The sequence below is a fragment of the Desmodus rotundus genome, chromosome 10 (genome assembly GCF_022682495.2).
Source record: "Desmodus rotundus isolate HL8 chromosome 10, HLdesRot8A.1, whole genome shotgun sequence".
NCBI lineage: Eukaryota > Metazoa > Chordata > Mammalia > Chiroptera > Phyllostomidae > Desmodus > Desmodus rotundus.
In genome coordinates, this window is record NC_071396.1 from 64,753,403 (window position 1) to 64,768,879 (window position 15,477).

At 37.9% G+C, this 15,477-nt stretch overlaps 1 protein-coding gene across 1 annotated transcript in view; it reads left to right on the forward strand.

Annotated features, from left to right (window-relative positions):
• PIEZO2 (piezo type mechanosensitive ion channel component 2) overlaps positions 1-15,477 on the forward strand; it is a 504,531-nt gene that overhangs the window by 368,293 nt on the left and 120,761 nt on the right. The window contains exons 16-17 of the mRNA XM_045187937.3: positions 8,483-8,631; positions 11,554-11,727. Of these exons, the coding sequence (XP_045043872.2) occupies positions 8,483-8,631; positions 11,554-11,727 (323 nt within the window). The remainder of the gene's footprint in view (positions 1-8,482; positions 8,632-11,553; positions 11,728-15,477) is intronic.

Below are 15,477 nucleotides of genomic sequence, written 5' to 3' on the forward strand. Positions count from 1 at the left end.
TTATTCTAGGGGACATATCAGTAAAAATATTGCTGTGTGGAATATCTGAGATTTTTCTGCTTATGTTCACTTGTAGGACTTTTATGGTGTCACGACTTATGTTTAAGTCTTCTCCACCTTGAACTTATTTTTGTGTATGATGTAAGTTGGTGCTTGAGTTTCATTTTTTTGCATGTAGCTGTCCAGATCTCCCAATACCATTTGTTGAAGAGGCTACTTTTACTCCATTTTATGCTTCTGCTCCCTTGTCAGACATTAACTGACCATAAAGACTTGGGTTTATTTCTGGGCTCTCTATTCTGTTCCATTGGTCTATGTCTGTTTTTATGCCAGTATCACACTGTTTTGATTACAGTGGTCTTGTAATATAGTTTTATATCAGGTATTGTGATCCCTCCTGCTTTGTTCTTCTTTCTCAAAATTGCAGTAGCTATTTGGGGTCATGTGTGGTTCCATATAAGTTTTTGAAATATTTGTTCTATATCTGTGAAATATATCATTGATACTTTAATAGGTATTACATTGAATTTATAAATAGCTTTGGGTTGTATGGACATTTTGATGATACTAATTCTTCCAAGCCATGAACATGGTATATGCTTCCATTTATTTGTGTCTTCCTTGATTTCTTTCTCAGTGTTGTATAGTTTTCTGAGTACAGGTCTTTTACCTCCTTGGTAAGGTTTATTCCTGGGTACTTTATTTTTCTTGTTGCTCTACAAAATGGGAGTTTTTTTTTCTGATTTCTGATTCTGATATTACATTGTTGGTGTATAAAAATGCCTTTAATTTCTGAATATTGACTTTGTGCCCTGCTGTTTTGACAAATTTGCTTATTAGGTTGAGTATTTTTTTAGTGGAGTCTATAGGGTTTTTATATACTCTATCATATCATATGCAAACAGTGACAGTTTTACTTCCTCCTTTCCATTTTAGATGCCTTTTTTTTTTTCTTGTCTGATCACTGTGGCTAGGACTTCCAATACTATGTTGAATAGAAGTAGTAAAAGTGGATATCCTTGCCTTGTTCCTGATCTTACTGGGAAAGATTTTAGTTTTTGCCCATTGAGTATGATGTTGGCTGTAGGTTTCTTATATATGGTCTTCATCATGTGAAGTATGCTCCCTCTATTCCCACTTTACTAAGTGTTTTTATCATAAATGGGTGCTGTACCTTATCAAATGCTTTTTCCACAGCTATTGATATGATCATCTGATTTTTGTCTTTCCTTTGTTGATGTGATGTATTATGTTTATTGATTTGAGAATATTGTACCATCCTCAAATCTCTGGGATGAATCCCACTTGATCATGGTGTATGATCTTTTTAATGTGCTTCTGGATGCAGTTTGCCTATATTTTGTTGAAGATTTTGGCATCTATGTTCATCAGCAACATTGGCCTGTTGTTTTCTTTCTTTGTTGTGTCTTTATCTGGTTTTGGAATTAGGATGATGCTGGCTTCCTAAAAAGAGTTTGGGAGTCTTCCCTCTTCTTGGACTTTTTTGGAATAGTCTGAGAAGCAAAGGGCTTAACTCTACCTTAAAAAGTCTCATAAAATTTTATTGTGAAACCATCCAATCCAGGGCTTTTGTGCCAGGAGTTTTTTGATTACTGCTTCAATTTCATCAGCTGTTGAAATTTGTCCATTTCATCGTGATTTTCAAATTTCTTGGTATATAGTAGTTTGTAGTAATTTCTTACAATCCTTTGTATCTCTGTGGTATCAATTGTAACCTCTTCTCTTCCATTTCTGATTTTGTTTATTGGGTCCTTTCTCTTTTTTTCTTGATGAGTCTGCTTAAAGGCTTGTTGATTTTGTTTATCTTCTCAAAGAACCAGCTCCTGGATTTATTGATCTTTTGGATTGTTGTTTTAGTCTCTATGTCATTTATGCTTCTCTGATATTGGATATTTCTCTCCTTATGCTTGCTCTGAGCTTTGTATGTTGTTCCTGCAGTTCTTGTAGATGTGGCGTTATTTACTTGAAATATTTCTATCTTTTTTAGGTAGGCCTGTATCTCTATGAACTTCACTGTTAGGACTGCCTTGCTGTGCCCCATAAGTTTTGGGTTGTTGTGAGTTCATTTTCATTTGTTTGCAGAAACTTTTTGATTTCTTTCTTGAACTCATTCTTAATCCATTCATTCTTTAATAGCATGCTATTCAATCTCCATGAATTTCAAAGTTTTGAGTTTTTTTCCTTGAAGTTTGTTTCTAGTTTCAGTCCCTTGTAACCTCAGAAAATGCTTGATATGATTTCAATTTTCTAGAATTTGTTGAGGTTGGTTTTGTGTCCTATTATGTGGTCTATGTTCGATGTGCATTTGAATGTATGTGCATTTGAATGTGCATTTGAATGTGCAAAAGAATGTATCCTTTGCTTCTTTGGGATGAAAGGTTTTATATATATATATAAAACCCACTTGATCATGGTGTATGATCTTCTATAGAAGTCCACTATACACACACACACACACACACACATATATACACATATATATAAGTCCATTTTATCTACGGCATTGTTCAATGCCACAATATCCTTGCTGATATTTTGTTTGGAAGATCTATCCATTTTTGACAGTAGCAGGTTAAAATTCCCTAGTATAAGTGTGTTGCTGTCTATATCTTTCTTGAAGTCCTCCAAGATTTTCCTTATATATTTGTGTGCTCCTATATCGGATGCATATATATTTACAATATTTATGTTTCTTGATGGATTCTTCCCTTGAGTATTATGAAGTGTCCTTCTGTGTCTCTTTTTATGGCTTTTGTTTTGAAGTCTATTTTGTCTGATATAGGTATTGCTACTCCAGGGGGTTTTTCCTGTTCATTTGCTTGGAGTATTTTTTTCCAACCCTTCACTTTCAATCTTTGTAAGTCTTTTGTTCTGAGGTGGGTCTCTTCTAGGCAGCATATGTGCAGGTCATGTTTTCTCATCCATTCTGCTATTCTATGTCTTTTGATTGGAGCATTTAATCTATAAACATTTAAGGTTGTTATTGAAAGGTACTTATTGATTTTTCCCCATTGTATCTGTGTTCCTCTCTCTTTCCTTCCTCTTCTTATAGCAGTCCCTTTAGCATAACTTGCAGTACTGGTTTGTTGGAGGTTTATTCTTTCAGCCTTCTTTTGTCTGAGAAGCTCCTTATTTCATCTTCCCTTTTAATTGAGAGCCTTGCTTGATAAAGTAGTCTTGGTTGCAGGCCTTTGCTTTTCATTACTTGTAATATTTTTTGCCATTCTCTCCTGGCCTGAACTGTGTCCATTGAGAAGTCAGCTGCTAGCCTTATCAGAGCTCCTTGTATGTTACTTCTTGTTTCTCCCTTGCTGCCTGTAAGATTCTCTTTGTCTTTAAAACTTGGCATTTTGGTTGTGATGTTTCTTTGAGTAGGCCTCTTTGGATTTATATTGATTAGGACCCTCTGTGCTTCCTGAACTTGTGTGGTTTTTCCCCTTTCTGGGTAAGGAAGTTTTCTGTCATTATTTTTTCAAACAACTGTCCCTTGTTTCTCCTTCTTTACTTCTCCTTCTGATATTCCTTTAGTTTCCCTTCTGATATTCCTATGATTTGAATGTTTTTGTGTTTCATGTTGTCTTGGAGTTCCCTTAAGCTATCTTAATATTTTTTAAGTCTTTTTTCATGCAGCTGCTCTACCTGGGTATTTCTTTCTACCTTGTCTTCCAGCTCACTAATTCAGTCCTCTGCTTCATTTAACCTGATTGTAATTCCTTCCAGTGTGCTTTTTATTTCAGAAATTGTATGCTTCATTTCTTCCTGATTCTTGTTTATAGTTTCTTTTTCCTTTCTCATACTGTTATAGTTTTCACTCAGTTCCTTGTAGTTATGTGTGAGTTCCTTGAGCATCCTTGTAACTATTATTTTAAATCCTATATCTGATAGTTTGCTTGCCTTCATTTCATTTAGCTCTGTCTGTACTTCCTAATGCTCTGCTTTGCTAGCTGTTTTTGTAGGGTGAACTTCTACAGTAGGAGTTCTGTGGGATTCAGTGGTGTGGTCTCTTTGATATCCTTGTCTGGATGTTCTAGGGTTACTCTTTCTTCAGTTTGTGTGGACATTCTTGTTGCACTTGTGTTTTTACCTGTTGGTGGTGCCTTTGTTGGTGGGTTCTCTCCTCCAGCGGATTTACTGGTGTTCACAACTCCCACCTTATCTTGTATGTAATCAGTGGCAGGGGGAAGGCAAAATGGATTAAGACAGCGGGAAAGTATTCTATGGGACTTAAAGTACCAAAAAGCGGAGAACAGATGGAGATCCTTTGGAGAAGTACAGCAATAACTGTGATATTTCACCCAACTAGCCACTTTTTGTAAAGGTGAAAAAGAGATAAGACTCTTATTCAAGGATAAAGGAATGTGAGCTGAATCCAGAAAACAGAGTGCTTGTGTGAGGTTAGATGGTGATATACAGTGAGAGTAAAGGACAGAAAGTAGGTGTAGTGTGCGAGAGAATAGAGTTAACCACAACAGTAATAAAGCTCAGGAAGATAGTGAAATGGGCCAAGACCAGGGAGGGGTGCTGTGTAGTATTTACAATTATAGGGAACAACAATTATTTACAATAGTACAGGAACAACAATAATATGACAAGAAATATGTGATCTGAATAAAAAGGACAGAAAATAAATGACAAAGAATAGTTAGTATGTTATTGGAATGCGAGTGAAGTGAAAGAAGAAAAATTAAAATGCAATATGAAAGAGAGAACAAGGAAAAACAGTCAAACAATGCAATTAAACAAACAACAAAACAAACTAAACATACAGAGAAATAAAAAATATAATCAAATAAAAGAAATTAAAATATAAAAAAGTAAATAAAAAGAAACAGTAAAATGCAAGTTGTATAGGATAACAAAGTGAAATTTGTCTCAGTTTCTCAGTTGTTGGCATTAGCCTTGTGATCAATCTCTGGATCTGTCTTTGGTTCTTTCACAGCTGCAAGTCTTATTGTCTCACTCTTGGAGGGAAAAAAAAAAAGCCTCTTGCTGACTAAACCAGCTAAGTGAGTTCTGCTGGTCTTCCTGTATGTTGTAGGCAGAGAGGGGTGGGCTTCGCTTTTTTCCTTCCCTGTGGTATTTTGAGGATGGGGGCTAGGTCCAGGCTGCAATATTCACAGGTGCCCAGCCTCCAGCCCAGGCCTTAAGAGCACTGTGGGGCCCCAACTGTCCATCTGTGCCCCGCCAGTGCCTTTAATCCAACATGTTATGCCTCGCAGAGGTGCACTGATGAGGAGCAACTCTCTCCCCACCTCCTCCCTTTCCTGCCCTGGGTGCTGTACACACTCAAAGTTGCTTCAGGGAAGTTTGGTTCCCCTATTAAATTAAGTCTCTGGGAACTGCTACCCCTCTGAGTCCCTGCTGCCCCACTTTGTGAGGAGCCCTGATTCGGAGAAAATCATGCCCCTACTCTTCCCTCTATGCTGTCCAAGCTGCTGCCTGAGGGTTCCTTAAACAACAGCAGAGAGCCTCTATTATTTTTTTTTTTTTGAGTAAATTCCTCTGGTTTTCACCTATCGTTCTTAACAAGCACCCAGCTTTCCACACAGCTCAACTCTCTGACCAGTCCAGAGACTACCCAGGTCAGGGTCCATCAAGACCCAACTCTTCTCCCATCTCCAGGTGTCACCCAGCTCCCCAATTTCTCTGGTACTGTCCCAGCCTATGACCACAGTCCCAGTGGGGGAATACCACCTTTGTGCATCTCCCACTGCATCTTTATCCCCCCCCAGTGACTTCAAGCATCCAGGTCTCTCCTGCTGCCCACAAATTCAGTTCTAAATGATGATAGAAGGGTTTTTTTGATATATTTATAGATTATGCTATTACAGTTGTCCCATTTCCACCCCTTCACTCAACTCCATCCTGCCCACACCCTCCCTCCGACATTGCCCCCCTATAGTTCATGTCCATGGGTCATACTTATAAGTTCTTTGGCTTCTACATTTCCTACACTATTCTTACCCTCCCCCTGTCTATTTTCCACCTATCATTTATGCTATTTATTCTCTGTACCTTTCCCCCCTCTCTCCCCCTCCCAATCCCCTATTGATAACCCTCCATGTGATCTCCATTTCTGTGGTTCTGTTTCTGTTCTAGTTGTTTGCTTAGTTTTCTTTTGTTTTTGTTTTAGGTGTGGTTGTTTATAACTGTGAGTTTGCTGTCATTTTTACTGTCCCTATTTTTTATCTTCTTTTTCTTAGATAAGTCCCTTTAACATTTCATATAATAATGGCTTGGTGATGATGAACTCCTTTAACTTGACCTTATCTGAGAAGCACTTTATCTGCCCTTTCATTCTAAATGATAGCTTTGCTGGGTACAGTAATCTTGGATGTAGGCCCTTGCCTTTCATGACTTGGAATACTTCTTGCCAGTCCCTTCTTGCCTGTAAGGTCTCTTTTGAGAAATCAGCTGACAGTCTTATGGGAACCCCTTTGTAGGTAACTGTGTCCTGTTCTCTTGCTGCTTCTAAGATTCTCTCCTTCTGTTTCATCTTGGCTAATGTAATTATGATGTGCCTTGGTGTGTTCCTCCTTGGGTCCAGTTTCTTTGGGACTCTCTGAGCTTCCTGGACTTCCTGGAAGTCTATTTCCTTTGACAGACTGGGGAAGTTCTTCATTATTTGTTGAAATAACTTTTCAATTTTTTGTTCTTCCTCTTCTCCTTCTGGCACCCCTATAATTCAGATGTTGGAACGTTTCAAGATGTCCTAGAAGTTCCTAAGCCTCTCCTCACTTTTTTGAATTCTTGTTTCTTCATTCTTTTCTGGTTGGATGTTTCTTTCTTCCTTCTGGTACACACCGTTGATTTGAGTCCCAGTTTCCTTCCCATCACTATTGGTTCCCTGTACATTTTCCTTTGTTTCTCTTAGCATAGCCTTCATTTTTTCATCTAGTTTTCAAACAAATTCAACCAATTCTGAGAGTGTCTTAATATCCAGTGTTTTGAACTGTGCATACGATAGGTTGGCTATCTCTTCGTCGCTTAGTTGTATTTTTTCTGGAGCTTTGAAGTGTTCTGTCATTTGGGCCATTTCTTTTTGTCTTGGTGCTTCTGTTACTTAAAGGGGCGGAGCTTTAGGTGTTCCCAGGGGCGGGGTAATGCTGGTTGCTGCATTGTGATGCTGTATGTGGGGGAGGGGCCGAGAGGGAGCAATGGTGCCTGCTCCACTCTCCACCAGCTTTCAGTCTTTCACTCTGCTACCCACAATCAAACTGGGCCCCTCTGGTGCTGGTTCCCGAGTGGGTGGGCTTGTGCACACTCTAGGCCCCTGTGGGTCTCTCCAACAACCTCTCCTGTGAGGCTGGGAGTCTCTCCAGCTGCCTCCCCAACCCCCATGGGCAGTTTCAATCAGAGGTTTGAGGCTTTATTTCCCCACGCTGGAGCCCTGGGTTATGGGTCTGCTTCACTCCCCACCGTTGGTCTGGTTTATCTGTGCGCGAATGTGGGGCTGCGGGGTGCTACCCGCTGCTCTGCCTACCCCGTTCTCTGCCACTCTGAGTCCGGCCCTCTTGGTTTATCTGTGCGCAAATGTGGGGCCGCAGGGTCTGCTAGTGGTCAGACTGCCTGCCCTTTTCATCCCACACTCTGCCAGTCTCTGTCCCGCCATGACCACAGGAGTCCTCTCTTCCCTGGTGCCCGTCTCCGCCCCTCCTACTGGTCTGGATGTATGTTTCTTTTTTATCTACTTGGTGTCGGACTTCCTTGCCATTCAATTTTCTGTCAGTTCTGGTTGTGCGAGGAGGCACAGTGTGTCTACCTATGCCACCATCTTGGTTCTCATGATGATAGAAGTTTTAACCCAATTATAGAAACAAGTGCAACGATAAAATGTTCTTGCAAGCAACCAAAAAATACACAAAGCAACTACAATAAACAAGAGTATTTTACATGTAGACATAAAAATATCTCATCTGAAATCAATAAAGTTTTTAAATACTTTTAAAAATTCAAGGAGGTGTTCTCTAATAAATATTCACAGGCTTATGGCAAAAAGAGACATCTTCTCTCTCTGGTGGTTTCACATTTTTAATCATAAAGTACCACTCTGAATTTCAAAACTGAGGCAGTTTTCTCCTAGCAAAAAACACAGTGATGGCAGCATCTACCATTCCATTCCTTGAATAACTCCTAGAGACCAGAGTACGTGATAACAGCTTTATAAACATTTTACCATTTTAACAACTCTCAAAGTAGTACTTACAGAGGAGGAAACTGAAGTTCAGTATGGTCCAGCAGCTTGCCCGAAGACACAATTAGGAAATTCTGGTAGTACTGGGACTCTGAGCCAGATCCACTCAACTTGATGAAGAACAGAACCTTAAAAACAAAATTAAATAGATTTTATGTTCAAGTACTTGTAAATATCATTGTCTTAGTTAATAAATCAGATATTTTTTGTGAGTTTTCCTATACCCAATTATTTTCATGTTTGTTTATTTTAATGTCTGATTCACAGGTACACTATGAATGGTGGAGGAAAATTCTAAAATATTTTTGGATGTCTGTGGTTATTTACACTATGCTGGTGCTCATCTTTATATATACCTATCAGTTTGAAAACTTCCCAGGCCTGTGGCAAAATATGACTGGATTGAAAAAAGAAAAGTAAGCAATTTTGGTTTACAGTGGGATGTAAAAGCAACAAAAGGGATGAAGACTTGAATGTGTATTGATCAAAACATTTTAATGATGATTTTAGTAAAACCTGGTGTCATCAATGTCTATACATTCCTTGAGAACAGGATTTATGTCTTAGTCATTTTGTGTTCTCTCTATCTAGCCATGATCTTGGTACATCGTAAGGACTCTGTGAATAGTGCCTGAAAAGCTAATTGGCTGCTAGTGAATTTTCAGCTCCATTTTAATGAAATGACATTCTCTAACATCAGTTTCATGTGAAATGCACCTGCTCGGTACTTAACCAGCCATGTTTTCTGCTTTCTAAGTTGGAGCTCAGTTCTCCAGTTTATCAGTAGGTTCATGGACACATAATATAAAGCAGCAGCTTCTCCTAATTTATGTATCTTGTGCTAAGATTTTAAAAAGTGGTTGATGCCACGGAAATGAAATTTCTTTAAGTCCTTGTGGACTAGTGATGATGAAATAATTTTTCCAGTGCATGTAATAGATACCACTCTATCCTTTTCTAATCTGTGTCTTTAAATTTCTGAAGTTAGTTTAGAAATCCAACCAGAATTGGGCATAAGGTAAGTGTACTTTTGTGGCTAAGAGAAAAGATTAAAAGGAAAAGATTACTGAGTAGCTAGACTAACACATATTTAACACTTATTCAACAATTACTTATTGAATACCCTCCATGTGCCAGACACTGTTCTGTGCCTGAGAATACAACAGGAAATAAGACAAACAGAATCTAAGCCCTTTGAAGTTCATATTCTGGTAGATGAGACAAACAAAAAAAAAGAAGACAATGTACAAATAAATTAATTATAAATTATGATGAGTCTGTGAAGAAAACAAAGAGCTGATGTAGTGGACCATGAGGGGTACTAAACACAAATGGAGTGGTCAGGGAAGGCTTCACTGAGGAGGTGTCATTTAAATCCCACCTAAAGGATAAGGAGCTTGTCTTTAGAAAAATGTCTGAATTGATATCTGAGATGCACAAGAGCATCCCAGGCAAAAAGAGCAATGCAAAAGCCCTGAGGTGGGACAGAGTCTGGCTCATATGAGGAACTACAGGAGCAAGGAGATGGAAAGTGGAAGGAGAAGAGGTGGGAGAGTTCAACCAGGCACACAGGACATGCATGGCTTATTGAGAGTAGTGGTTGGTATTTCATTCTTGGTGCAATTTTTTAAATTCTTTAAAGTACCCTTGACTGGTTGAAAAAAAGTGGTGTCATGAGGTGTCAGGGGGCTTTAACGCAGCCCCCTGGTCCGCCACGGATGAAGAAAAAGACTACCAAGACATGAGCTGCTTGGGGAGGAAAGGTGGCCGTTTCTCTCAAGGGGAGAAGGGCCCAGAGTCTCTCCCTCCAGGGGCTTTTATTAGGTTCATTCACATAGGAATAGGATAAAGCTCATCAATCATTGTCAGCCAGTAAGGGTTAAACAATACAAGATTTACAGAGAACTTTGAGGGCTTATTTTGAGTTACAGCCAATTAGTTAGAGGGCCATAAAACTTTAGGACTCATCTCAGGTCTGGACCCTTATCTCTTAAACTGAGGGTACAAATTAAGTAGGTTTCACAGGAATGTATGTATTTTTCTTAGGCCTGATTCCCCAGGGAATCTGCCCCTCCCAGCACAGGACTGCACTGCCCTCTGTTATTGCTTCAGGCTTAAGTCAGGCAAGGGAAGTAAGGCAGCCAAGAGATTAGGAGACTTCTTGCAGACAGAATGAGGACTCAGGCTATTTCAAAGCCGAGGGGCGAGGGTCCATCACCCCCTTTTACCACAGCCCCCTGAGTCCTTCCCTGCGGGCCTCTTCCGTGACCATGCCTGTCTTAGGTTGATCCTCCCTTGAGGATTCTTACCCGTCATTGGCTAACTGGCCAAGCTCAGGGCCAAGTAGGGTTAAGTGGGCAGAGGTGGCACTTCTGCCAGGGAGATAAGCTTTGTCTCCTTAGTGGCTTATGGTCCCAACTCTGACTCAGCCTTAACCATGAGGGGTTACAGCCTCTGAAACCAGGCAGGGCAGTTCCCAATAACGAGGCAAGAGTAGAAACAAGAAGACTGCTCATTGGTCAATATCAGTGAACCTGTGAGACATGAATGAGACTTAACCTACAATAGGCAGCGACAGAGATGGGTAACAGAAGTGCACAGATTTAAGAGATGTGTAGGCAGTAAAGGAAAAATGGATGAATGAGATGTGAAGGCAAAAAAACTCAAGGAAGACATCCTGGCTTTGGAATTTGGAATTTGGAGTAGACGCTTGTACCAGGGGAGACTCAAGCAGAGAGAGGATATGAACAACTTGGCTGAGGAAAATAGAGAAATTAAGAATACTGTTTCAAAAACACTAAATATGAAATAACTATAAAACAGCCAATTTTCAGTAGACATTTCAGTGTGGGAGTCTACAGGAAAAGCCTGAGCTTTAAATGCACATTTGAGTCATAGATGTAAAGATGGTATTTAAATCCCCAGGAGGAGGTGAGATTTCCTAGGGGAAAAGTAAGCCAGAGAAGGACTCACACTGAGCCCTGGGAGTATTTCAGCATTTGGAGGTGCAATAGAAAAGGAGATAGTGACAAAAGAGAAGAATCAGGACAATGTGGCTTCATGAAGACCATTATTGTTTCATGAAGGACTAGAGGCAAAATTAAACAAAGAGAGAAAAGCAGCTGCTGAATTTGGCAATACCTAGGTTGTTAGTGACCACTGTGAAAACGGTAAATTGGATTGCTGGAAACAAAAGCCAAACTGGAACATATAGGAGTGAGGGATGCAATGAAGTGTGTGCCTGGCCAAGGTGAAAGACTGATGTAATTTACAGTGAAGAGAATGTGTCTTCGTTGCCTAAGAAAGGTTCTTGCTTTTTGTTTTGTTTTGTGTTACAGGCTTGAGGATCTTGGCTTAAAACAGTTCACTGTGGCTGAACTCTTCACTCGCATATTCATCCCAACCTCCTTTCTGCTGGTGTGCATTTTACACCTTCACTATTTCCATGATCGGTTCTTGGAACTCACAGACCTAAATTCCATTCCCAGCAAAGAAGACAGCGCCATCTACAGGTGAGTGAAAGCAAGAAGCGTGTGCCTCCAGTTAATGGGAAAGAAGCCTTAATTCCCCATCTTCCCTTAGCCACCTTGCAAGAAGACAATAATCTAACTTAGAGTTTCAGCCTTGAACTTTCCATGAGTAAAACTTTACCTGTGAGTAAAAAGAAAAAAATGTGGGATATTTGATGACATTTTTTGAAACAATTGGTAATGATTTGTGTATGACTGATTAATGTAAAGTGTCCATGATAGTCAGATAGTCAGTTAGAGTAGATTCAGAGTAGCTGTGCAGAGTAAAATACTTTACAGTTGGTGATGTATATTTTGTGTCAAGGCTGGTGATGTGTTTTAGGAAATTTACATATTCTAGCTAACTCAAAGGATGAGCTTTCTATTGTGATGACAACCAGTAAGGAAGGGATTGTGTGTGAGAGTCCACTAAAAAATTATGGGCAGAATTTGTTGTTTTTGCATCAATAACCATAAAATGTTTACAAGTAATAGAGGGGATATTGCTTTTCCTGCCCATGTGTATTGAGACCGCAATGGATTATCACAAATCCCTCAACTGGTTGTATTACAGGAAAATTACCATAGTTCTTCTAATGAATGTTAATACTGATTTTTTTCTCTGTTACATAGTTAGCCTATGATTCAGTTTATGGAAAAACACTTGTTCAGTAACTAAGAAAGCCAAGGGCTGTATTAAAAAATATAGATGCCACTGATGAAAATTCCTCTTAACTTTTTTTCAAAGGAAAAATTAGTACATCAAAAGAAAATGAAGTATTTAATATTTCATCATGCACAAACTTTCAATTTTCTGCTGTAGTAGGAGAAGGAATTATGGATAACTCCAAAACATTTTTATTGGATGATGAAAAACATTTTATAATTTTATCTATTTACTTATGACTAGCAGATTTTTTCCTTGCTGCATTTTGTTGAACCTAAGGTTATGTTTAGTGTTCATTCTGAGCATACTCCAAACGCCTACCAGTGAACCAAGAGGCATCAGCCAGTCTATATTTCTTATCCTATCTTGACACCATAAATAATCAAGCTCAGCTAAAACCTATCACCTCCCCACACCTCAGAAGGAGAAGGGTATGGATGGGGTAAGTGGTTGCCTTCAATGATAATCAAACATTCAGAAACATAAAGTAGTTTTTAGGCTTATCAGAGTGATCATTTTATAGGGAAATTAAATGTGTTATCACTATGTTGTATACCTGAAACTAATATAATATTGTATGTCAACTGTAGTTGAAAAATAAATTTTAAAAATAAAGCAAAACTGTCAGAGAACGAGAAGTTTGGGGACCCCTAGGGGAGGCAAACCTGTTAGCAGGAGAAATAACTCTAAAAATTTATAAAAACAATGCTACATAGAAAAAAGAGTTGTCAATAATTAGAAAAATTATTATTTAATGATTCTTTTGAATGTTTTCAATACCTGTGGACAAAACTAGAATTTGATATTTAACTTTGATAATACAAAATGCTTTATTTAATTACAAACCCTCATCATATTTTTTAAAAGTTGTATTCAATAATCAGGAACAATCTTTTAGTCAACAGAGTAGATTTGAAGTATTTGTAAAAGAAATGTAATCATTGCTAATTGCTAGTGATACCATTTTAATTTTTTCTTTTAAATGCCCTTTTTCCTTTGCATCTTTATTTCCTTATTGTTAAAACTTTCTCCACTGTATAGAAGTTTGCTTGACATTATCCTTTATTATCATATGTCTGAATCCTCTCTCACACAATCAAGTAGAAATATATCGTGATTTTTCCAGAAAAATACAGATTTTCATGATCATAATATAGGAAACAATACAACTCAGCAAAGATTTTACCAGCCTAAGGACTCACAATTTTTGAGATGGAGGGTACATGAAAATTGAATTCCATTTAAGTGTATATTGGGTTGGCCAAAAAGTCTGTAGGTTTTTCCATAAAATAAAAGACACATTTTTCATTTTCACTAATAACTTTATTAATTTGGATATTTTAAGTGTATCTCCCATGTGGTAGAACTTTGAATGTTCTTAATTAATGTCTCTACTTGAGCTCTATCAACTTCAACTGGTCTACCTGACTATGGAGCATCATCCAACGAGGAATACCCAGCACAAAACTTCACAAACCACGTTTGACATGTTCAATAAGTCACAGCACCTTCTCCATACATTGCACAAATCTTTTTTTGCACTTCATTGCATTTTTACCTTTTTTGAAATAATATGCCAAAAATGGTTATTTTATTCCATCTTTGATATTAAAATGGCTACACAAAAATTCACCAATTTTGGTGTTTTTAAAAAATGCACATTGACATGACAGTTATTACAATACAATCTAACAAAATGAAATGAATGAAATTGAAGACAACTAAGAGCTACTAGAGCCATCTTACAAAAAAAATTAAATTTTTGGTCAACCCAGTATATTAAAATGCATTTGTGGTTTGATGGAAAAAATGAAAAATACAAGGTTTTATAATATTTCAAGTTACTGAATCATAAAACTTTGTTAAATAATATGTATGAGGGTCCATGTTTTGAAAATGAATAAAAACTAATAAGATAAAGCCAACTAATTAAATACAGCATTCCATTAAGGTGTTTTCATGGCTTGGCTAATAATAGAGCTATTGAATAAACTCTTAGGCAGTACTAGAAAGTGTAGAAGTCTTTTGAATGGAGTTAAAGTTAGTTCTGTGGAACTAATGAACACCAAGAGCAGTGTTGTTGGTGTTAACAGCAGTTCTCCATATATGTTAACCATTGGGAGAGTTTGGAGCATTTCCTGTGTCAGGTCATAGCTGAGACAACAGCATAATTTAGCTAGAAGCTACCAAGTCCTACAAGGGACATCACCTCAACATTTCTTAAAAATAAAAAATAACAAAATAAAATATTATTTAATCATAGGTTCTGGGGAAGGACTATGGACAGCCTCATGTCAAGATGCATTTTCCCTGTTTCCTTAGCTATTACATTTACACACCTTACTCTCCCCACTATAGAAAGAAAAAAAAGGTCTAAATGACCTGTAGCAGTTTGAGGACACTGCTTGTCTTCCTCCCAGCTTTGGTTTATCACTCAGCACTCCTTTAACAGTTAATTTTCCAATAAACTTTAAAGGGTGAGGAGAGAGTATATAATGTCAGCTGTTAACGAGTTTAGGTACATGGGATTTCATTTTTAGTTCTGTAGGAAAAAAAAGTCTTCTAGAAATTTGAAGAAATTTGAAGCACTCACTCCAATTTAGTATTTTAGAACTTCATACAAGAAGACTTTAATATAAAAGTCCCCAAATTTTAACTTCAAACATATGATACATAACCCATCTTTTTAGCAACTCTTAGTATATATATATTCACACTCCAGATATATATATATATATATATATATATATATATATATATATATATATATATATCTGGAGTCTTAGTCATTGATGACATTCAAATTGAAATGATGAAGACAAAGAAATATCTTCAGAGCTGAGATTGTCATACTTTGCTTTCTCTCTCCTACCTCTTTAGCAGATGCTTTAATAAAGAAGACCCCCAAATTGGGAATAATTAATTCAGTGCATTTCTTAATTGAGCAAGCACTATTGTTTCTACAAAGATTCAACTGGTCTTGTCCTGTTTTGTCCATTGCACGTGTGTGCTATGTGTGTGCTATGTGTGTGCCATGTGCATTGCACACACATAGGCAGTCTAGGAAACTGTCACGTGTCTGGAGC